General features: G+C 38.4%; 1 protein-coding gene across 2 annotated transcripts; it reads right to left on the minus strand.

Moving 5' to 3' along the window:
• Positions 1-1,192: 1,192 nt before the first annotated feature.
• Positions 1,193-14,431, minus strand: CMBL (carboxymethylenebutenolidase homolog). 2 transcript variants are annotated; one of them, XM_043987878.1, is made up of 6 exons: positions 14,195-14,431; positions 12,673-12,932; positions 12,094-12,201; positions 3,616-3,758; positions 2,285-2,376; positions 1,193-1,486 (listed from the first exon to the last, which is right to left on the minus strand). In XM_043987878.1, exons 2-6 carry the CDS (start codon positions 12,885-12,887, stop codon positions 1,307-1,309), a joined length of 738 nt encoding a protein of 245 aa, XP_043843813.1. In that variant the 5' UTR covers positions 12,888-12,932; positions 14,195-14,431; the 3' UTR covers positions 1,193-1,306. The 2 variants fall into 2 exon arrangements, with proteins under 2 accessions (XP_043843813.1, XP_043843885.1); XM_043987950.1 differs by having other exon boundaries at positions 12,673-12,906; positions 14,195-14,412.
• Between the last annotated feature and the right edge of the window lie 8,484 nt (positions 14,432-22,915).

Below are 22,915 nucleotides of genomic sequence, written 5' to 3' on the forward strand. Positions count from 1 at the left end.
ACATTTGTAAAATGTGAATGTTTCTACTTACCCCACCTAATTCATGTGTATGTTATTAAAATTAAATTACATGACGGATATGAAAGGGTTTTAGTTTTGAGAATAAAGATGGGTTTTCATACTCAAACATATGTATAACAACGAACACTAGGAAATAGGTGAAGGTAACATGCCCTAGATAAAAAAAAGGCTAGCTCCCATGAAAGTTTAATGAAGAGTACATAAAACTGTCACAAAATTTGGTTTTGAAACTATATTTTAGCCTCATGCTCTGGATGTTTGGGTGGTTTGGTTTGCTTTTTGACAGGTGGCTATTGTCTGTAACAATCAAAAGGCATGATCCTCAATTACTATCATAATAAACTTAATTTTCCTCAAGACTATAACTGGCTTACTTGCAGACCCAGATCACTTCATAAATTAAAGTGAATTCCACTGCAGCTTTTCCCCCCAGGACCCACTAAATTTCCTGTGGTTAACTGTTGGCCTAGCACTTCACTCATTTCTCTAACAGTAGGCCTAAGCATTTGATTCCTAGAAATTTAGAGGTGATCTAGAAACACACCTACTACCATCATAGCTATGAAATCTGTAGTGAAAAGAAATGTAGCTTTTCAACAATCTGTATTATGTAAGGGGAAAAAAAGCTATATGCAAAAGGCAGCAATAGTTGGAAGGGTCATAGTTAAAGTAACAGTTGGTTTGACCCCTGTGTTAGGGGCTTCTTAAAAATCTTAGTTTTTCATTTCACATTATTACTTAAAATTCTTAGAACATTAAATCAAACATCCTCTTCGATAACCACACTTGGGTAATAATTACACATAATACTTAGGTTGCTTTTTCTCCTACTAAATCCCCTGTAAAGAAGAAATGGTATCCATGGGTGGGAGAAGAGTAGTTTTTCTCCTGTTTTTTCCACCCACCTGGAATACTTCCCTGCCATGTTTAATCTAGTTCCTTCCCTTCGTGGCCCAGCTCAAATGCTGTCTTTTTTCCTGATGCCTCCAGCCAAAAGTATTCTTTCCTGATAATAAATTCCAGTAGTATTTGTACCTTATATTTTTATACTGTACAATGCAATATAATTACTTGTGTAGATCTTATTCTTTTCATGGAGCTTATCAATAGAAGGTTATAAACTAAACTTCATGAGAATAATTCTTGGAATGAATAAATGAGGCATACATAATTTTTAAAAATAATTTCCAGGTAAAATTCATTTTAATAGCCTGAATTTGGGAAATTAAAATTACAAACAATTTTAGAGAAAAGATTAATTTGAAAAAGTCTATCTTGCTAATGGCTAAATATACTTGTTCAGCCAGTTTATTAGATCCTTCCTTGCTGCTTCAATATGTGGTTTATCTTGAGGATTCCAATCTTCTCTCTGACGATGCACAAACCCATGAGTCTGCCCAGGAAATACTTTAATTTGATAATCAACCTTGCAGTGTTCTTTCAGCTTCTGTGTCAGCAAAGTGACCTGTCATGCAAAACATTTTTATAATGATATTATTTTAACAAATTGCTTGTTGCCAGTTTCAAAATTGCCATTATAACTAGAATGGATTACTTTCAAGTTTACCTGTAGCAAAGGGAGAATTTATGAACATTTAATATTAAGATGGCAATTATAAATCATTTTGGTTGATAAAGAATGCATTGTGTGAATGGACATTAAAAGTTAGTATTTTGGGGGCAGCTAGGTGGTGCAGTGGATAGAGCACTGGCCATGGAGTCAGGAGTACCTGAGTTCAAATCTGGCCTCAGACACAACACTAGCTGTGTGACCCTGGGCAAGTCACTTAACCACAATTGCCTCACTAAAAAAAAAAAAAAGTACTTTGTTAGAGCTATTCTTACTTTCCTATGCTGAGCTTAATTCTCCCATATTTTGAAATTGCACACAAGTTAAGACATAGGGGATGCTGTGGATCTTCACTTGGAAAGCTTATAAAACAATTCAAGTTCTCTTCAATGCAGATTTTAACACATTGAATACCGAGGTCTGCTATGTAAGGAACCAAAGCATACAAAGGTAATGTTCTCTCAAGAAGTATACACTCCCTTTCCCTGTTTATTTTCTCACTGAGAGCAGGTATTTCCTAGAGGTATACAGACATACACACACAAATTCCTTTCAGGTGGCTTCATGGAAAGGATGACATTTTAAAGTTATATCAGAAAATTGAAGCCTGGTCTAATGCTTCTCAGAAAATGTTCCATCATGCAGTTGGTAAAGATACAGATATAAACACCACACTTTGAGATGACCACTTACTTGCTCTAGAGGAATTATAGCATCATTCTCTGCAAAAATAAAGAGTGTAGGATTCTTCAAACTATATACATCTTCAGAATCTCTGATAATGCCTAGAAAACAATGGAAAAAACTTTAATACATTGTGTTGATTGTTAAGTAAAATAGCATTTGTTTTGTTACAATAAACCTAGAAAAATAATCATGTCAGTCTCAAAGGAAGGTTGGATTGTAGGTAAACTAAAAGATAAACTCAAAGGTTACATATGCACATTACAGATTATATAAATGTAAAAGTGAAGTGTTCACTGTATACTATATTTTAGGAATGTTAGGTCTTTTATGTAGAATTAAAGAATTTAATAAATAAATTAAGGAATTAAATCTTGTTAGTCACCATTTATATCTATGATAACCTGGCAGCCTTTAAGAATGCATAATGTTGAGGCAGCTAGGTGGTACAGTGGATAAAGCACTGGCCCTGGATTCAGGAGGACCTAAGTTCAAATGTGGCCTCAGACACTTGACACTTACTAGCTATGTGACCCCGGGGAAGTCACTTAACCCCAATTGCCTCACCAAAAAAAAAAAATGCATAATGTGACTCCTTGGGTACCTATAATACTTAGGCACTAGGATGATCTAGTTCTTTTCTCTGCTTTAGCAATTACAATTATCAATTGAAGTGACATATACAAACAGGTTTATTTCATATAATTTTAAAACAGGGAGGAATCTTAGAAATCATCTAATCTGAGCCTCTCACTTCACAGACAAGGAATCTGAAGCCAAAAGAAATGAAGCCATTTGCCCAATATCACACAAGCACTTGGACATAGGTTTTCTATTTCCATAGTAATTAAAAAGGTGGTTTTTTTTACTGTTTCTACTCTGAAAAATATTAAATATCCATACAGTCAGCATATTTATAGAGTGGTTATTCTCTGAAAAGCTGCACTAGCAAGACTTCATTTTCCATTTTCTTAAGGCTACTTCACATTGGCCCTTGTAATCTCTAAGATTCCAGCTCGAAAATTCTCCATGTTGCACCTATGATTTTGTATATTGTGTTTAAGACTTAGTAAATTGGGGAAAAGTTTCTTTTTCTTTTTTTTTCTTTCTTTTTTTTTTTTAGTGAGGCAATTGGGGTTAAGTGACTTGCCCAGGGTCACACAGCTAGTAAGTGTCAAGTGTCTGAGGTCGGATTTGAACTCAGGTCCTCCTGACTCCAGGGCCGGTGCTCTATCCACTGCACCACCTAGCTGCCCCGAAAAGTTTCTTTTTCAAGCTTGCCACAAGGACATATTGAGATCATTGTTTAAGGCATTATGTAAAATATAAGAAAGGCTTACCATAAACTGAGACTCCTGCTTTTAATTCTGGATATTGCATCATTAAATCATGTACAACAATTCCACCCCAGCAGAATCCAACAATACCAATTCTCTGGGCATGACACTTCTCTTTCAGATACTTAAGAATAACACTGGCCTCTCTGTAACAAATAAGCAAAAGGTATTAAGAAATCAAAATTGGCTTCACAAATACCTAGACAGGAAATTGAACCATTAATCCTACCACCAATAACAATACATTGTACCCATAGCAATTTTTATTTGACCATGTTAAAAGGCATTTTTATATTGAACCAGATTTTCCTATTGCTTAAACCCTACTGGTGGATTAGCAGTGCCATAAGCCATGCTGCAAAATATGTGAAAACAGGAGAAATTAGGACAAATAATCTCGAGACAGGAGTTTCTTGTTTTCAGAGATCTGAACTATGAAACAATTAGTTCTGATATACACAGGCACACACATATATAAGGACATACAGACAGGCCCACTCATTCATACCTAAATGTATTCAGTCTAGGTCATATCCACATCCTGTTCATAATACCACTTTTTAAAACTTTTAATTTTTACTGATAACTTTTTTAATATCACCTTCATTGCTAAATATATTCCTCCCTCCCCCACTATACCCAGCAAGCCATCCTTTATAACAAATCATAAAAAAGAGAAGAAAAATAAAGGCAGTTCAGTGATAGTATCAGCTGAGTCAGACAATATATGTAACATTCCACATATTTAGACCCCAACCCAAATCCACCCACTTCAACAAAGGGGGAGAAGTGCATTTTCTCATCTCTTCAGGGACAAAACTAGGCTAGTGTAGTTATATAGCATTAGGTTTAGAGGGATTTGTTCTTTACATTTACATGTGTGATTAAAAAATGGAATTTGGCAGACGCCCAGGGGTCCCACCTTGATTTAGTATTGTTTGAGAAACTGAATAAGTACCTACTTGGGATGATTAGATACAGGCCACACCTGCCCTGAGTGACCTATACTGCAGGGGGGCCACTCAGACATCCAGCTTGAAGGACTTCCGTTTTGGGGGAGGGAGAAAAAAGGTAGAAAAGAGAACACTGAGGCTGAGAGCCGGCCTCTTCCGGTTGGTGAGCTTCCAAGAGCAGACTGGAGAGGGGCTGCACAGCTGACTCCTATAGAAACTATGGACCCCAAGTGGTGAGTTAATAGAAATTAGGCCAGCTCTTCGAATTAGCTGAGCTGGAAGCAAGTTTGGGGATTGAGTCAGTCTTTGCTAGAGCCAGGGAGCGTATCCATTTTTCTCTTCCCCTATTCCCTTGTCACTGGCTTTATTAATTTCACCTTTGTTATATATTTTATTCCCATTAATAAAACCTGATTTGTTTGTGGAAAAGAAGCTGTTAATCTACTTTCTTATTGGCCTGGGAGAAATAACTAAAAAAAGCAGTTTGGAAGGGAAGAAACTTTGGACCTAGAGGTCCCTCATTATTTTCTGAACCCCAATATAATGTTGAGCCACCCAATTAACTCTGCCCATATTAAATTTGGCCCCTACACATGGATATAGTTATATATTACTTTCATAATGATATTCTTAATCCATAATCACCATTGGTTGGTTACTAGGAATGTATTAAGGGGGCAGCTAGGTGGCGAAGTGGATAGAGCATCAGCCCTGGATTCAGGAGGACCTGAGTTCAAATCTGACCTCAGACACTTAACACTTACTAGCTGTGTGACCCTGGGCAAGTCACTTAACCCCAAATGCCTCACCAAAAAAAAAAAAAAAAAAAGGAATGTATTAAAACAATGTCACTAATGCAGAAATAGGATTAATGTTATTATGTATATATATATAAAACCTATATCAGATTACCTGCTGTCTAGGGGAGGGGGGAGGGACAGGAGGGAGGGAGAAAAATCTGAAATTGTAAAGCTTGTATTAACAAAGGTTGAGAACTATCTTTACATGTAACGGAAAAAAAATAAAATACTTTATTACTTTAAAAAAAAACAATGTCACTAGGAAAGAAAACTAAACAATTATAAATGTAGGCATGCATTTTTGAGGAAGTGTCTCTTTGGTGATGCTAATTTCCCTAAGTATTTATAGCACATACAAAGGGGTTTATGTAGTTTTCCATAAAATTGTATTTGAAGTTTTTTTCGTGTGTGTGTGTGTGTGTGTGTGTGTGTGTGTGTGTGTGTCTGGCCTTAATTTAGCCCCATTCATTTTCCTTGCTTATTAGCAGCTTAGCAGTAGCTCAGCCTAAGTTTAACAATAGTTCTCTCCCTTACATATCACAATATTCAGCCAGACTTCCACATAGAAATGCTGCCTACATCCAATCACAGTGCAAGCCCAGTAATCTTTCCACTGTGTCAGAGTCAATGTCTTCACTTTTATCCATTTCCTGTTTTTTCTAGAAGTGGTAGTTTGTTAGACAGATTAGTTTGAAGACGCATGGTAGCCCCTTTATTCTTCTAATTTAGTCTTTATTTGGCCTTTATTCTTAATAGCTGATCAGAATGCACAAAGAAAACATATTTTGAAATACTGTCTATGTCAATAACCAATAATTTCTGATCTATTAAGATAAAATCTATTTCATTTTTTATTGTCATTCAATGTTTACCCCATTTACTACCTTCCAATTCTTTTTGAAGAAAATATCCAGCTAGGTGGCCCAGTGGATAGAACACTGGCCCTGGATTCAGGAGGACCTGAGTTCAAATTCAGCCTCAGACACTCAACACTAACTGTGTGACCCTGGGCAAGTCACTTAACCCCACTTAACCCCAATTGCCTCACAAAAAAACCCATTATATACATTATTAGAAGGCCTCTTGGTGGTCCACAAGCCTTTAGTCTTTTTTCATTTCCCTATCAGGAATCATATTTCCCTGATCACTGCCTACTTTCCCACTGGAGTTACCAAATATCAAAATGTAAGTTGACAATTTAGAAGCCCCCCCAAACGTCTTACATTTCTGCCTCCCCAATAGACTTTGGTACACAAGCTGTAATAATGGCCCGCTATGTCCTTAATGAGATATCTATACAAGTACTGAAGGCATCCTTGATGACAGCATATGTAGAAAACAGGCAGGCTTTCATAGGTGACTTTTTTTTTAACTGGGTTTCCTTGTTTTACCCAGGCTGGAAGTACAGCAGCCAGTCACAAGTCCAGTCCCACTATTGACACTATTGATTGGCATGGAAGCTGTGACTTGTTCCATTTCCAGCCTGGAAAGGTTCACCCCTCCTTAGGTAATCTCATGTCCCACCCCCACACATAGACCAGGGAATCTCACCATACTGGGGCCAAATAATTGAAGACATCTGATAGGTTTAGCTTAAAACTCTGGAACTCTGGGGATCCACCAGCCTTACCTTTGCCAGAAACAGGGATCCTGGATGTACGACACCATGCCCAACCAATAGAAAGCTTTCTACAGTAGATCAAATAAAAAACATAAAATCCTGTGGCATTTACTGATTTTAGAAAGTATTTTGGGGGGACAGCTAGGTGGCACAGTGGATAAAGCACTGGCCCTGGATTCAGGAGGACCTGAGTTCAAATCTGGCCTCAGACACTTGACATTATCTGTGTGACCCTGGGCAAGTCACTTAACCCTCATTGCCCTACCAAATGTGTGTGTGTGTGTGTGTGTGTGTGTGTGTGTGTGTGTTTGGAGGCAGAACCAAGATGGCAGAGCAACAGAAAAATGTACTAGATCAAATCTTGAAGAAATGCAGAAAAAGTCAGTGAGTACTTTGACCAGCCCAGGTTGGCATAGGGAGACAGACAAGGAAGTCTGGGGACACAGACTGGGGGCAAGGTAAGAACACATAAGCATGCAGTGTAATCCTGTGCCCTGGGAAAGACTGTACACCAGGGCAAAAGGAGGTCCCAAAGCCACACTTGGATACCCTCATACCCCCAACAGAGCACTACAACGGAGACAGGTGCCAATCAGCACTGGGTAGCCTGTAGAGGAATAACCAGTATAGGTATCCCAGACCAAAGGAGAGCCTGTAGTTCTCTCAGAATCCCCTCAGAATGCTATTCTTTGCCACCTCAACTATAAATATTTGTGTGAATCCTTAGTTGTTGAGGTTTTTCCCCCCTTAGGATTAATTCCTCCTTTAATCTCCCCTCCCTCAGGATTTCCCTCCTGCTTTCTCCCTTTCCCCTCCTGTTTCCCTGTTGAGTGAAATATATTTCTGTCCCCAACTCTGTGTATGTGTTTCTGTCTGTCTGTTAGTTCCTTGACTATGTGAAGTAATTTTCCCTAACTTTTTTGTCATGCTGGCTTCTGAACTTCCTCTTTCCTCTCTACCCCACCCAGTGCCTCACTACTCAGGAACTCCACCTGTGCTCAGGTCTGAAACTTGGCAGCAGGTGACAAAACTGTCAATTGGCACCTGTCCCAATTGCAGTGACCCAGTATGCATCTGGTGTGAGTCTGGGATCTCTATTCGTGCTCATGCACTGGCTCTGTCTCGGTTCTGAAGTGCTCCACAAGGTGTTCTCCTGCCCCAGTATCAACAGACCTCTGTGTTTGTCTCCCTATGTCGAGCTGGGCTGAACAAATGACTCACAGTGGCTTTCTAAATTTCTCCATCAGGATTTGTTCTGGTGTATTCTCTAGTTACATTTATAAGAATTTATGGAGGGGAACTCAGCCACACTGATTCCTATCATTTGGCCATCTTGGCTCATCCTGTGGACACTTCCCCTATTGAATCCACAATAATTTGAAAGAGATAGGAGGTCTATCCACATTGGAAAAACAAATTATGGAAACTCTGAATGGACCAGATTGCAAACATTCAACCATATAGGTAGCCAGTAAAATTAGTACACAAATAGATGTGTCTTAGTTATTAAGCATTGCTACTGAACAGTATCCTGAGAATTAGGCTCATTTACATCTGGGAAATTTCTCAGTGATGAATTACCCCGTGAAATCCCATCTCTTAAAAAGAAAGAAAGAAAGAAATCCCATCTCTTTAATATCAATATTCCTTGAGTGATGCTACATGATTTTCAATCAAGGATCACACAATCATAGAAGAATTAAAATTATAAACAACCCAAAGGGCAACAGAAAAGATTCATGATGGAAATACTCAGGCTATAGGGGGCAACCAACTAATGCCTTTTATATGAGATACTGCATAAAAGACATAATCAAAGACAATCATAGCTAGGAAAGAGATGGACTGGACATGAGAAACAAGAGTTGCATAGCCAGAGCAGTCTAGTGATCCTCTCAAGATAATAAAAGAACAAGAGGAAGGCTTCCAACTCATTGGATGAATCTCCCATGGAGATTTTACTGAGAATTTGGGCAAGAATCACACATGAGAATGAACGTTGAAATTGCAAACTATGGTTGTAAGAAGTATAAAATATCCTGATTACATCGTGATTCCAGCAAAGTAATGTAGCTAGGTTACCATATGTTTTCAAGAAGAAAAAAATAGAAGGAAAGTAAATTGTTTTCCTTTAGAATATAAAATATATTTAAATATATGTACCATTATAAAATACTATTTTAACATATATACCATAGCCTCCTGATAGATTTAATTACTAGCAACTAAGCAAAATGAAAAAATGAGTAAATTAAAACCATGAATGCTGGTGGATTTAAGGAAAAGCAAATTCAATTGAAGGAGAATGAGAAGGTCAATGGAAACTTCTGTGAAGACTTCATACATCGAAGACCATTCAAAAAATGTCGGAGGTTGACATGTCAGCAACTGTTTTTATTATGTCTAATTTCTTTGTGATGTTAATGATTGTCCTTTTCTTTGACACCAGTATATCTATAAAACTGCCCTTTATAATCATTACGATGAACATAATTTGGTTCCACAAAGGGAACAAATTAGCATTGTTTTCACTTAGAAGGCAATAAATTTCCTAAAGTTCCAAAACAAAATGTTTCTTTCACTTTGCCTTAGTATCATGTCTCACAGTCTCTAAGTATCAAATTAAGTCTCAGGTGTAAAGTGTATGGAGTCAATGCACAGATTCCTAGGCCTCAGTTTCATGCACCCATGATCACAATTTAATTTTCCAAGTATATAGGTACACACTACTAGAAGTGAAGTTAGAGTGGGAATGGAAAAAACTTGACCTTGAGAGAGTGGCTTATTGGGAGTGATGGAAAACTGGTTAAAATAACTCTTAGCCTGAGGGAGAGACATCACTTTTGTACTCTCAGAAGGGCAGAGGAGCATGCTGCCCTTCCCACTGATAAGAATGGGAGGGATGGGGGAAGGAGGGAGGGAGGGGAAGGTCGTGATTTTATTAAAGAGTGAGCCTAGATGGTCAATCAGCCAACTAGCTGACCACTAGCATGGAAGATAGGCTAGATCCAAGGTGGGAAGGAAAGAAAGATCCCGAAGTCATACTGGTGGGAGCGAGTTCAGATGAGTTTTAAGAGAAAAAATTCTGAATTATATTCCTTTGCCATTGTCCCCTCAGCAGGAGAAGGTGGTGTGGAAATTTATTTTGATTTGGGGACCCTACCTTTAGGCTGAGATTGGAAAGCCTTAGGCCCTCAGGGTCTCTCCCCCTCCTCCTTAGCTTCAGCTGAGGAGAAAAAGCCCCGTGGGCTTTACAAGATGCCAGGTCAGACAGCTGGGGGAAAAAAAGCCCCCAGCTCCCTCCGACCTGAGCGGAGCTATCTGAAAGATCCCGGATAGCCTGTGCTGAGGCATGAGGCTCGAGAGCACCCCCTCACACACCAGCTGCAGCTCTGGCTGTCGGATTAGATTGGTCTGTAGGGGCGAAGGAAGCCCCGAGATTTGAGTGGAGAGGAAAAAGGGTATATATAGACCTGGGAGTTAGACTTGGGGGAAGGTGGAGTAGAGGAGGGGGGCTGACTAGAGAGGGACAGACTAGAGGAGAGAGGCTGACTAGAGGGGAGCACGGACAAGGACGGAGGAGAGTTCGGTTAGGAAAAGGAGAGATGGGGCTGACAAGGTTACAGGCCTTAATACAAAGCAGGGAAAGTGTAACGTGCCCAGAGGCTAAGGCCCTTATTGTATTCAAGAAGTTCAAAGCCCAGCAGGTGGGAAAGAGACGCAGTGGAAAGAGACCAAAGGAAAGCAGTCAGGTTGTACATTTTATTTCCCTGTATTCTTAATTTTCAACAGTATCTCATAAATAAACTCTGCTTGGATTATTTAGTTAAGAGGCTTCTTAATCCTGTGCTTATCAATTTGGGAGTGGAGCCGTGTGGTGGAACTTTATAAATGGCCCATATTAAATTAAACGCAGTCAGATACCCAAATAGTCAAAAGTCCCCAGATTAGTCCTCCAGTCAGATTAGCCCCCCAAATTAGGCTAGTCAATTTAAAATATTTTCACAGTGGGGGGCACCAGGAAACAAGTCACCACTTGCCCCCAGATACGGCCTCTCCCAGACCATGGTTCAGTTCAGGGTCTGAGTTCACCACTAACCCTGACTGCTCATTCCCTCCCTCTCTTACATGCACTTAATGAGTCATTATGTTATTCTCTCCACACCCCATCATTCATCATTCATCATTTTTTTAAAAAAACTCAGTCAAGGGCAGCTAGGTGGTGCAGTTGATAAAGCACCCCCTGGAGTCAGGAGGACCTGAGTTCAAATTCGGCCTCAGATACTTAACACTTACTAGCTGTGTGACCCTGGGCAAGTCACTTAACCCTCATTGCCCTGCAAAAAACAAAAAAACAATAAACCCAGTCAAGCTTTCCCAGGATTCAGTGCCTTCTCTCACTCTTTCCAGGTTCATTCCATTATACATCTCTTCTTTGGTCATGTCTCAATAAAAAGTGCTAAATCTCTGGCTATGCTTCTTTCACCACTTTAGACTAGTCTGTCAACTTTCAACTATTCACAGCAGCCCTACCACTACCTCATTATGCTAGTTAATAGACCCGGGAAGTTCTGGGCAGCAGCTCCGCCCTGAAAGCCTTGACTGCTCTGCAGCTTCTCCTCTCCTGCTCCGGTGCTCAACGTGGGTGGGGATCATTTAATAAGTTAGTTCAATTCAACTCAAAGACTGCTGCTGCTGCTACTGCTGCTGCTGCTGCTACTGCTGCTGCTACTGCTGTTACTACTACTGCTGCTGCTGCTGCTACTGCTGTTACTACTGCTGCTGCTGCTGCTGCTACTGCTGTTACTACTGCTGCTGCTGCTGCTGCTACTGCTGTTACTACTGCTGCTGCTGCTGCTGCTACTGCTGTTACTACTGCTGCTGCTGCTGCTACTGCTGTTACTACTGCTGCTGCTGCTGCTACTACTACCACTACTACGACTACTACTTCCACGACTACTACCACCACCACACTACTACTACTAGGACTACTACTACTACTACTACTACTGCTGCTGCTACTGTGTGCTAGGCACTAGAAATGCAAAAAATGAAAAGGCCCACCTGCTAAAACCATACTACTTAGGGAAATAAAATGATCTCATACTTATCAGTATTTCTAGGATTTCTTGTTTTCCTCCATTCCTCAAAGGTAGACCAGTCATTAGATGGGTGCCAAGGTTCTTTCCCTACAAAGAAGTCTGGGCAGATTGCTCTATGAAATAGAAAAGTTAATTTATCGTCAGTATCCCAGCCTATTATTCACTGTATTCATCATTCTTAGTTTATTGGTAGTCTACACAAGACAAGAAGTGTTACCAATGCAACATACCATACCCTACACCCCTTTCTAGTCAGATTTCCCATATAAAGAAAAGAAAACTAAGTGGGCCTGAGGATAAAACTCTTTCCCCAGCAAAATAACACACATTATCTCAGAGAGCCACGCCTCTGTGCCATGCCTTCTCCCCATGAGAAGTCCAAGGATTTCTCTCTTGGTTTCCTTTCCCTAGCACCTAAATAAACTATTATTTTACTCTAATTGGATTTGTGTGCAAGAGGGTATAATTCTTTAAAAAGGAATTCCTAAGAACCCCTACTCCAAACCCCTCACCAATTTCCCCATAATACTAGGAAATCTAAGACAAAAGTTCAAGAAAAGCAGCATTTCGTGTTTCATACTTACGTGTATCCATTGGCTGCAATCATATCCACAATATATCTGGTGTTGGGCAACTCCCAGCCAAAAATATCTTGAACCACAATCACAGCTTTGTCTGTTTTTGATGGTGGTTGGCTAACATAAGCCTTGATGTGTTCAATTTGCACTTCATGTCCCAGGCCTCCATATTCAATCTTATGCCCAATGTCACACGGGCAAGGCTGAGCCTCATTAGCCATTAGAAATGCGTATGTAAGGCTATGGAAGTGGAGACTTGAGTGAAACTACAACAAATATAACAATATAGATCCTGGATGTTAAGCAAGCCACAAATCAAAAACTGGGGAAAACATTTAATTCATTTTTATATACCCTATACTGGAAGCATAGTAAATAGTCAATAAAAGAGTTGATTCATGAAAATTATTCTTTTTCTCATTGACCTATTTTCCTGCACTGTTAGATTAGAACAGGTTAGTAAGTGCACTATATCCCACTCTTGTACCAATTGTGATAGATGGGGATTAATGTGGTACAATGTTCTTTTTGGTGGATGCTTATGAAAAATATCTTAATAGCCACACTCTATTCCCTCCCCAGCTCATATTTGAAAGATAAATTCCTACACTTTTCAAATTTCTTAAAAGCAATAGTGATTTAATTATATATTATAAGGTCACTGAGAATGAAAAAAAAAGTTTCTCTTCTTCCCATAAGCTCTTTGGCTCTGCTTTTGACATAATCCATGATTTAAGTGGAATATGTCATATTGAAGAATACTATATTTGTAAACTTGTGTTCAGTATTACCTAATTTTATAACTTAGGTAATCATAGGATGTGGAAATTCACTTTGGACAATAGTAGAGTTTTACATGTATGCCTTTTAATAGAAGATTATTATTAAATAAATTAGTTACATGATCTAGTGACTGGTATAGCACTCTACACAACTAATAAGAATAGATAATAAATATTTGTTGATTTCCATTTGCCTTTAAGAGTGACAACCATAGAGCTTTCACCTGAAAACAAAATGAGCAAACATGCAGATATATAGTTATGGTCAACTTTATCTATTATAATTATGCAATTTTTCACACAGAAATATTCAGAAATGGCCTAATCTCCAATTGCCTCGTATTATGCAGTCCCCAGTTCTATAGAAATAATCCTAGTTTTTGCTTTTGGGTTTGGGGTGTTTGGGTTTTTTTGTTTGTTTTTTGCCATTACATTATTAAGAATTGTGATATTTTTTATTACATCATAGTAATTTCCTCATATGCTGTTCCCCCCCCCCCCAACTCTACCAGAGTCTTCTCTTGAAACAAACAAAACGATTCAGCAAAGCTAATCCACACAGACAGTGACCCCATAGGCAGCTACAATATTCTGCACGGGCGGTCTCACCCTCCACCAATACGAGGCAAGTGCACTTTAAAGAAAGCTTTGATAGACCATATCTAAGCGTGTATAACACGCACATGAATGACAGCAAAGCTACGCTGGCCTATTGCTCTGCTGCACATGTGTACACACATACATACCTTAGTGTCTCCGGCTAGATTCTGGTGAGTAGATCAGGAATCACCTGCTTTTACTTTCGTCCTTACCAACCGCAGAATTGCAGAGTTAGAAAGAATTCCACGGGCTGAACCTTCCTTACTATTCCGTGAACGTAGTTGGGAGGGGAAGGACTTGCAGGTTATATAAAAAGGGATAAGGGTCACAGACAAATAGAAGCAAGAGGGAGGGATCTGAGCCGCCTTGAACAGGAAGTGGATCTGAGGAAAAAAAAGGAGGCTTTATTTACTGCCACAGCACAGTGATTTTTATTTAGCCGACTTCACAAATATGAAAGATGTTTCAACTACAGGAACAGTAAAGGACAGTGCGTGTCACAGATGGAAATCAAATGTGTCTGTCTTGGTTGCAAAGGTTCCCCTTTCACAATTAAGCACTGTCTCTATCTAGAGACTTTTGCCTTAAAATCTCTGTTCTGCTACGCCTGCCCAGGTCATTAAATCCAACAGAGAAAGGAAGTGTTATGGGGAGAATAGGGTGGGAGTTTGGGATAGGGGTTTGTAGTCCTTAGGAATTGTTCTTTAAAGAATTACACCCTCTTGCATACAAATCCAATAGAATAAGATAATAGTTTATTTAGGGACTAGGGAAAGGAAACCAAGAGAGAAATCCTTGGACTTCTCATGGGGAGAAGAGCTAGAAATGTGCTCTCCCTTTAATAGATAGGAATCTAGGCCTTTCTCTCTCTTTACCAAAATTCTTATTCTCCTTAATAAATGCTTAAAAGTCTAACTCTTGCTAAAGCTTATAATTTATTGGTGACCACTCATTAAATATTTTAGACAGTTTAGCTAGAATTTTAGCCCTAAACAGATGGCTGACCACGAAGAGGAAAGCTGAACCTCAGTCTTCTTCTGATCTTCTGGTTGGGTAAGAAATTTTCTCTACCCTCTCCCTTTAACTGCTAAGTACTGGCGTACTGGCTGTGTTTTCCCTTTAAATTTTTTCGAATGGACCTTTTAAACTCCCTAATTACCCTATTTTTGATTTTAGTCTGTTTAACCAGACAAATGGGAGATAAGATCATGTTAATGCTTTGTTTTTGTGGATTTTCTATTTTTCTTTTTATTTTTGTTAAAAGAGCCAGCAACTTATTCACACAAGGAAATATCTCTCCCTCTCCCAACCATGCTTTTTCAGAGAAACCTGAAGAGATTCCTGCAGCTTTTCCCAGTTCTAACACTAATTGTTGCTCTAATTTTGCATGCCTGGAGGCAATGACCCACCCTCTAGTAGCTTTTAATCCCCTAGCGCCTGGAGGCAAAATGGGGGAAGAGGAATCCAGGCCTGAGTTCAAAATCAAGTCGGATTCAAATTGCGCTGGTCCCTCCCCTCCTCTCCAGACCCTACCCTCTACTCCTCCCATGGCCAAGCCCATTGCTTCCCCTGCCTGGGAAGTCCAGAGATCTGATGCGAATGCTCAACTTTCTCTAACTACATTTGCAGCTTCAGGCTCAGCCCTTCCCCAGCCTGGCTGTGCTTCTAAGACAACCTTAGAAAACCCTTTATGTTTTGTTCATAATTTTGCTAACCTGCTTTTGTCTTTAATTAGTAATCTTATAAAGCATTTGTATGGTGAAAAGACTGACAGACAATATAGAGGGGTTAAAGAAGAAAAACTTAAGCTGAATAAGAATGACAATCATCACCATAGTTCAAGACTCCGCTTCTTTTGCCATGGAAGGGTATATATTGTACAGAAATGTAGAAGTAAGCAGCAAGGTATTGATATGAGTATTGGGGATTTTAGATACCGGAATCAAAAGTGTTCTGAATTCACTCAGAGTAATAGTATCAGTTCAGAGGTTACATAGGATTTCTATGCTATCACATATACATTTTGAAATTAATGGTATGGGTTTATTTTTATAGAGATTTTCATGCTTTTGAGATTGTGTCTTATACTTAGTTTTTAAAACAAGGAGAATATTTGTAAAAGCTTTTTATAGTCATATGATCAAGTTTATATTTTATAATACTCTTATTAATATTAAGTTCATATTCATTTAGATTTCCCTAGTTTGAATTTCATTGTCTTTTATTGTTCCATGTGTATTTTTTTCTATTTATTCATCTCTAATTTTGAAACATTGCAAGATGGTTTTGATTTCATAATACAATGTTAATTCTAGGAGTATTATGCTCCCATATTCTGAGTTGTTTGTTTTTGCTATTTTTTTTTCTCTCAACTGATTATTTGATCAAACTCTTTAAAGCATTTCCCTGGCAAATTGGTTGCCATGGCAAGTGTAAATTGATTCTAGAAGTATTATTTTTGATAAGCATATTCCAAAAAAAAAAAAAAGAGGGGAATGTTTGTAAAAGTTTTCTTTTTTTAAAAAAGAAGTTTTCTTTGAGATTGTGTTGTGATTTAACTTATATTTAAATGTTATGATTTTTCAAAAAAGAAATTGTATACTAAGTAAAAAAAAGGGGTATTTGAAATTGTTGCATAATTATATATTGTGTTCTGAGTCAAGATGTATTCACATTTTTTGCAATCATTTATTATCCTCAATTTTTAAATCCATATGAGACTTGGATTATGGGAACTTATCATTTAAGACATTAATTGCCTTTATTCTGAGTTATCAGATGCCAGTTGGCCAAGATGCCATCCAATCACAAGAGGAATACATGCAAGAGCAGACACTGAACTGTCACATGAGGGGAGACATGCATGAAGTCAAGGTATGGCCGAGGGAACGGCTTTTGACTAATGTTGAGGTTGGATTCTCTTGGTTTAATATTTTATACTCTTTTTCCCCACAATATTGTACAGATGGCTGGAAGTATTCATCCCACCCATCTCACTTCTACACCTGGCTTCTATGCTCCCTCCTATATGCCTGATGCCATGGACATCTCAATCCCATGCATCTGATTAAGTCTGACTCAGTTTCCTCCAATATGTTCAGTGGCATGGACGTATATTCCATCCACCTATTTTAAGCCTGGCATACTGTATGGGCAGTACATATTGCTCAAGTGTGGGAATGCTCATATCCCATCATTTCTCTGTTCTTTTATGGTAACCCCCATAATTATCTCAGGTGTCATGATAAATAACAGTGTTGAATTTGGCCTTGACATCTGTTACTAATTATATTAGATTTTAAATTTCTCATAATGGCATGAGGATAATTAGGCAGATGATGCAAAAAGTGATAAAACAAAAATAAAAATTATTTTTATTATTTAACATTGCAGCAATTGTCTTCTCAATTACCCTCCATAAGGGGGGACTATAATAATATTATAATTTTAAAGAATGTTTCAATTTTTGTTTTATTATATGTTTCATGTGTAACAACTAAGATTCTGAATTCCCTTAGACATGTTTTTGAGAACTTTCATTGTTTGATTTGATTATTGACAAAGCTATTTTAAAGTTGTGTTAAGCTCAATGTTGTAGGAAATTTTCCTGGCTGATTACTAGCATCCACACATCAAGCCCTGAAAAGACTTCCATTCCACGACTACACCTAGAGGACATCTGAGAAAAGACTTTCAGAGACTTTAAATGAACAGTTTTGATTTGTTGTTTTTGTTGGTTTTTTTCTCTTTCTGTTATAATATACACCATCTGTAACATGTATTCTCTGCAGAGGCCCTCCCTTTGCAAGACCAATGTCAAAGCATCGGTTCATGAGGACAAAAAAAAAAATCGCTCCTCTGGACAAAACTTTCCTCTCTTCCTTTTCTATATTGTTGTTCACATATTATTAGTTAGCAATAGTTATTATATTGTTTTTACTGTTCCGTCAAGGAAACATTTTGTTTCTTGAGGAACAACAGGGGGGACTGTAATGATTGGAATGACGCCACCTGCTGGAGACTTACTGTAGAAGAGTTCTGCCCATGAAGCGAAGGTCTTTGAGGGCAAGACCAGGAGTCAGGAAGTGATGCGGGCTAGTGGGAGGAGGAAGGAAGAGACTGGCGCGCAGTCTCACGCTCTCTTTCCTTTGGACTCTGGTGGAGAGCGGAGCTAGAAATGTGCTCTCCCTTTAATAGATAGGAATCTAGGCCTTTCTCTCTCTCTTTACCAAATTCTTATTCTCCTTAATAAATGCTTAAAAGTCTAACTCTTGCTAAAGCTTATAATTTATTGGCGACCACTCATTAGATATTTTAGACAGTTTAGCTAGAATTTTAGCCCTTAACATGAGCATGTGACCAAAATACCATTGGGTGCTTTTGATTTGTTTCAAGATAGGAGTAAAAACTTCCTTAGTTTGGGCTCTATTAATTTGGATTTTTTTCTATTAATTTAATTTAATTTTTAAGTACTTTATTATTTTCCAGTTACATATAAGAATAGTTTTCAACATTTGTTTTCACAGGATTTTTAGTTCCATATTTTGTTTCTTCCACCCCACCTTTCCTCCCTCCTCCCCAAGATGGAAAGCAGTCTGATATAGGTTGTATATGTACAATCACATTAAACATATTTCTACATTAGTCATCTTGTGAAAGAAGAATCAGAGCACAGGGGAAAAACCTCAAAAAAGAAGAAAAAAAAACAGTCCAAAAGTAGAAACAGTATGGTTCAATCTGTATTCATAATTCACAGTTCTTTTTTTCTGGATGTTAAGAACATTTTCTATCACAAGTTCTTTGAAACTGTTTTGGATCTTTGCACTGCTGAGAAGGGCCAAGTCTATCCCCATTGTTCATCACACAATGTTGCTGTTACTGTGTACAATGTTCTCTTGGTTCTGCTCCTCTCAGTCATCATCAGTTTGTCTAAGTCCGTCTAGGTTTCTCTGAACTCCTCCTGCTCATCATTTCTGACAGCACAATAGTATTCCATTACATTCATATACCACAACTTGTTTAGCCATTCCCCTATTGATGGGCATTCCCTTGATTTCTCATTCTTTGCCACCACAAAGAGAGCTGCTGTAAATATTTTTGTACATGTGGGTCCTTCTCCCTTTTCTATGGTCTCTTTGGGATATAGACCTAGCAGTGGTACCACTGGGTCAAAGGGTATGAACAGTTCTCTATTAATTTTAAGTGCATGAAATTTAACCAGGGACTGGGAAAAATCTTATATTGTTTAATAAACTGTTTAGAGGTGGTGCAAAAAAACTTGGACATCAGATGACCTGGGTTCTACCACTAACTGGCTCTGTGACCTTGTGCCTTGGTTTGCACTTGTGTTATGTAAAAGTATTAAATTAGCTCTGAAGTTCAATAATATGAACAGCAGGGGGGCAGCTAGGTGGTGCAGTGGATAAAGCATGGGCCCTGGATTCAGGAGGATCTGAGTTCAAATCCCACCTCAGACACTTGACACTTACTTGCTGTGTGACCCTGGGCAAGTCACTTAACCCTCATTGCCCCACCCCCACCCAAAAAATCATGAGTAATATGAACAGCATAGAAATGCTACAAGAAAAGGTTTCACAAACTTAGGAGAAAAAATGCTTTCAAGCAGTCTCAGTGTTTTAGAAGTAAAGTTTAAGGAGGCAGCTTGGCATAGTAGAAAGGGTTTAGGATTTAGGTTTGAATTCCATCTCTGCAAATTACTACCTTTGTTTAATTTTTGTGACCTGAGACAGTCCTTTTGCTTTTCTGGTCTTCAGTTACCTTATCTAAAAGGGTTGGACTAAGGTTCCTTCCAAGTGTAAATATATGAACCTCTGAAATATTATTTTCATAAAAATAACAGGCAATGAGGCGAGTTTAATGAATAGATAAGAACAATTTTTTTTAGTTAAATCTGTAGTTTCATGGAGGTAGATGCTGTTATAATCCCAATTTTATAGATGTGGAAACTGAGGTAAAGAGGTTAAATGACTTGCCCAGGGTCATACAGCAAGAGTCAAAGACCAGATTAGAACTCAGACCATCTTTTTGTTTTTTTATTAATTTTTTTTTTTTTGGTGAGGCAACTGGTGTTAAGCGACTTGCCCAGGGTCACACAGCTAGTAAGTGTTAAGTGTCTGAGGCCAGATTTGAACTCAGGTACTCCTGACTCCAGGGCCGGTGCTCTATCCACTGTGCCACCTAGCTGCCCTGAACTCAGACCATCTTGACTCTGTATCTAGTGCTTCAGAAAGCAAGTGGAAGTTATTTCTAAATCAGTTCTCTGTGTATAGTCAGACCATTTATTCATTTAAGACCAGAATTAGGAAAAAGAATAAAGAAAGAATAATATGAAAAACAGATTTCATACAATTGAAATACTTTACTCATGAAGTATTTGAATAAGTAACTGACGATCAAAAATGGAAAAGGAATAATATAAATAAATAACAATTATGCCATGCCACCTATATTCCCTACCTTACACGGGAACTGAAGGCCCCACCCATAGGGGTTGGACTCTGATTGGTGAGCTTCCACTTTATCTGACACAGACCAAATTATACCAGGAAACTCCCCAACAATCTTCAAGCCATGTTACTACACTTGTACCTACCCCCTTTCTTTTTTAAAAAAACAAGTAATAATAAACATTTTGATTTAAAGTTTTGAGTTCCAAATTTTATCCCTCCTTCTCTCCCTCCTTTCCCCCCTCCCTGAGGCAGCAAGCAAGTAGATATGGGTTATACATGTATGATTATGTAAAACATTACCATATTAGTTATTTTATATAAGAAAACTTGAATAAAAGAAAAAATGAAAGAAGGCGAAAAATAGCATGCTTCAGTCTGTGTTCCATCAATATCAGTTCTTTCTTTGGAGGGAGATAATATGTTTCATCAATAGTCCTTTGGGATTATCTTGGATCAATCAATGTATTGCCAAATTTGAGGTCAGGTACTCTTGACTCCAGGACCCTATTTTTAATTGTCAGATTCAGAAAACTCTAAATATACCAACTTTCAGTTAAAGAGCCAAAACATTCATAGGGTAGATTCTATAATCATCCCATTCCCATTTCTTCATATACATGTTCATATAAGTGATGGAAGTCCTATGCCAAAATGAACCAACTTGAAAAATGTATTTCACAATGATCCAACACAATTCTAAAGGACTCATGATGGAAAATGCTCTCCACATCCAGAAAAAAGAACTGTGGAATCTGAATGCATATTGAACCATACTGTTTCTACTTTTTTTTTCTTTTTTGAGGTTTTTCCCTCTTGTTCTGATTCTTCTTTCACAACATGACTAATGCAGAAATATGTTTAATGCTATTGTACATATAAAACCTATATCAGATTGCTTTCTGCCTTGGGGAAGGGAAAGGGAAGAGAGGAAGGGAGAAAAATTTGGAACTCAAAATCTTATAAAAACAAATGTTGAAAACTATCTTTACATGTAACTGGAAAATAATAAAATACTTTTAAGATTGAAAAAAAGAAAATGTATTTCAAAGTTTCACATCAATTCAGGCAAATATAAATCCTAGTATTACAGTAATGCAAGCCTTTTTTACTAGCAGGCATATATTACTCAGCAACTAGTTAGTAACTAAAGGCAAATTCAAGCGTGTTACCCATCCACTTGATGACTGCTGATCAATGATTGTAAAACTGACTCTCATCCCCAAAGGTTTTTAGGAATTATCCCATCGCTTGTACCAAAAGATACCCCACCATGATTCTCTCAGCTGACTACTTCAGACCTCCCTTACAAACCTCTGCTTGTAGGTGGGCAGGAAGTCAGTTTCCTTTTTCAGTAAATTTCCACTGCCCACTTCAAATCTCTCCTCTCTGGATTCTTTTGGGGGATGTGCCTAAACCTGTCTCTGCCTGGTCTCATTTCTGATAAGAAATTCTTTCCCAGAGCTTGTTTAGAGGACCGGTCCAATAGCCTACCTTTCTGGGCTTGCCTTGAGGTTAAAATGTACTGGGTTTGGGTTTTTGTTTGGTTGATTGGTTTTTTTTTTAATAGCAGAACTAGCAGGTTTCATTTGACCTTTGCTTTACCCAATTTTATCAGTTCAGCTGAAGTTTACTTTTGGTCTTCTGGAACGCCTTTTTTGAAAGTCAACCCACAAGCCTTATTCAGCAGCTACTACAAGTACTGGGGATACAAAGAAAGGCAAAAACACAGTTGCTATCCTTACAAAGTTCACATTCTAATGGGAGAAATAACATGCCCACAGTTGTACATATAAGATATATACAGTATAAATGGCAGGTAACCTCAGAGGGAAGGTCATGAGCCTGATTGGGGGCAAGGGGGGAAGGAAGAGGGAGAGGAAAGTAAGGTAAGGTAGAGGAGAGTGTGGATATCTAAATGGAAAAGCCTCTTGCAGAAGATAGGATTGAACTGAGTCTGGAAAGAGACCAGCAAAGGCAGGAGGCAATGGGGAAGGAGGGGAAGGGGAGGAAGTGGGGGGGGAGGGGAAGGCATTTCAGGCTTGGGAGATGGCCAATGAAAAGACAAGAGCAATGTGTGTGAGCAACAGCAAGAAAAAACTAATGTTATTAAAGGTTAGTCCTTTATTTCACATCTGATATCTTCAATATAATAAAGCTATACTTTGAAATTGTAACTAAGTGGTGATTACTTACTACAAACTCATCCTGGCCCTTGGAAGCTCTGGGCCTACCCCAAGATTCTTTAGGAAACTAAAAAGGTATACTCTGAGGGATCAGCTTATTCTTTCAATAGACAAGCTTAATTATTTCCTTGACTTTTCAAAAAGCGTTGTAATCATTTTCTCCTCCTCAGCCTTAGGAGACAGATCAAACCCAGAGGAATGAAGGGACTCAACA

This window comes from Dromiciops gliroides, chromosome 1 (assembly GCF_019393635.1).
Source record: "Dromiciops gliroides isolate mDroGli1 chromosome 1, mDroGli1.pri, whole genome shotgun sequence".
Lineage (NCBI taxonomy): Eukaryota > Metazoa > Chordata > Mammalia > Microbiotheria > Microbiotheriidae > Dromiciops > Dromiciops gliroides.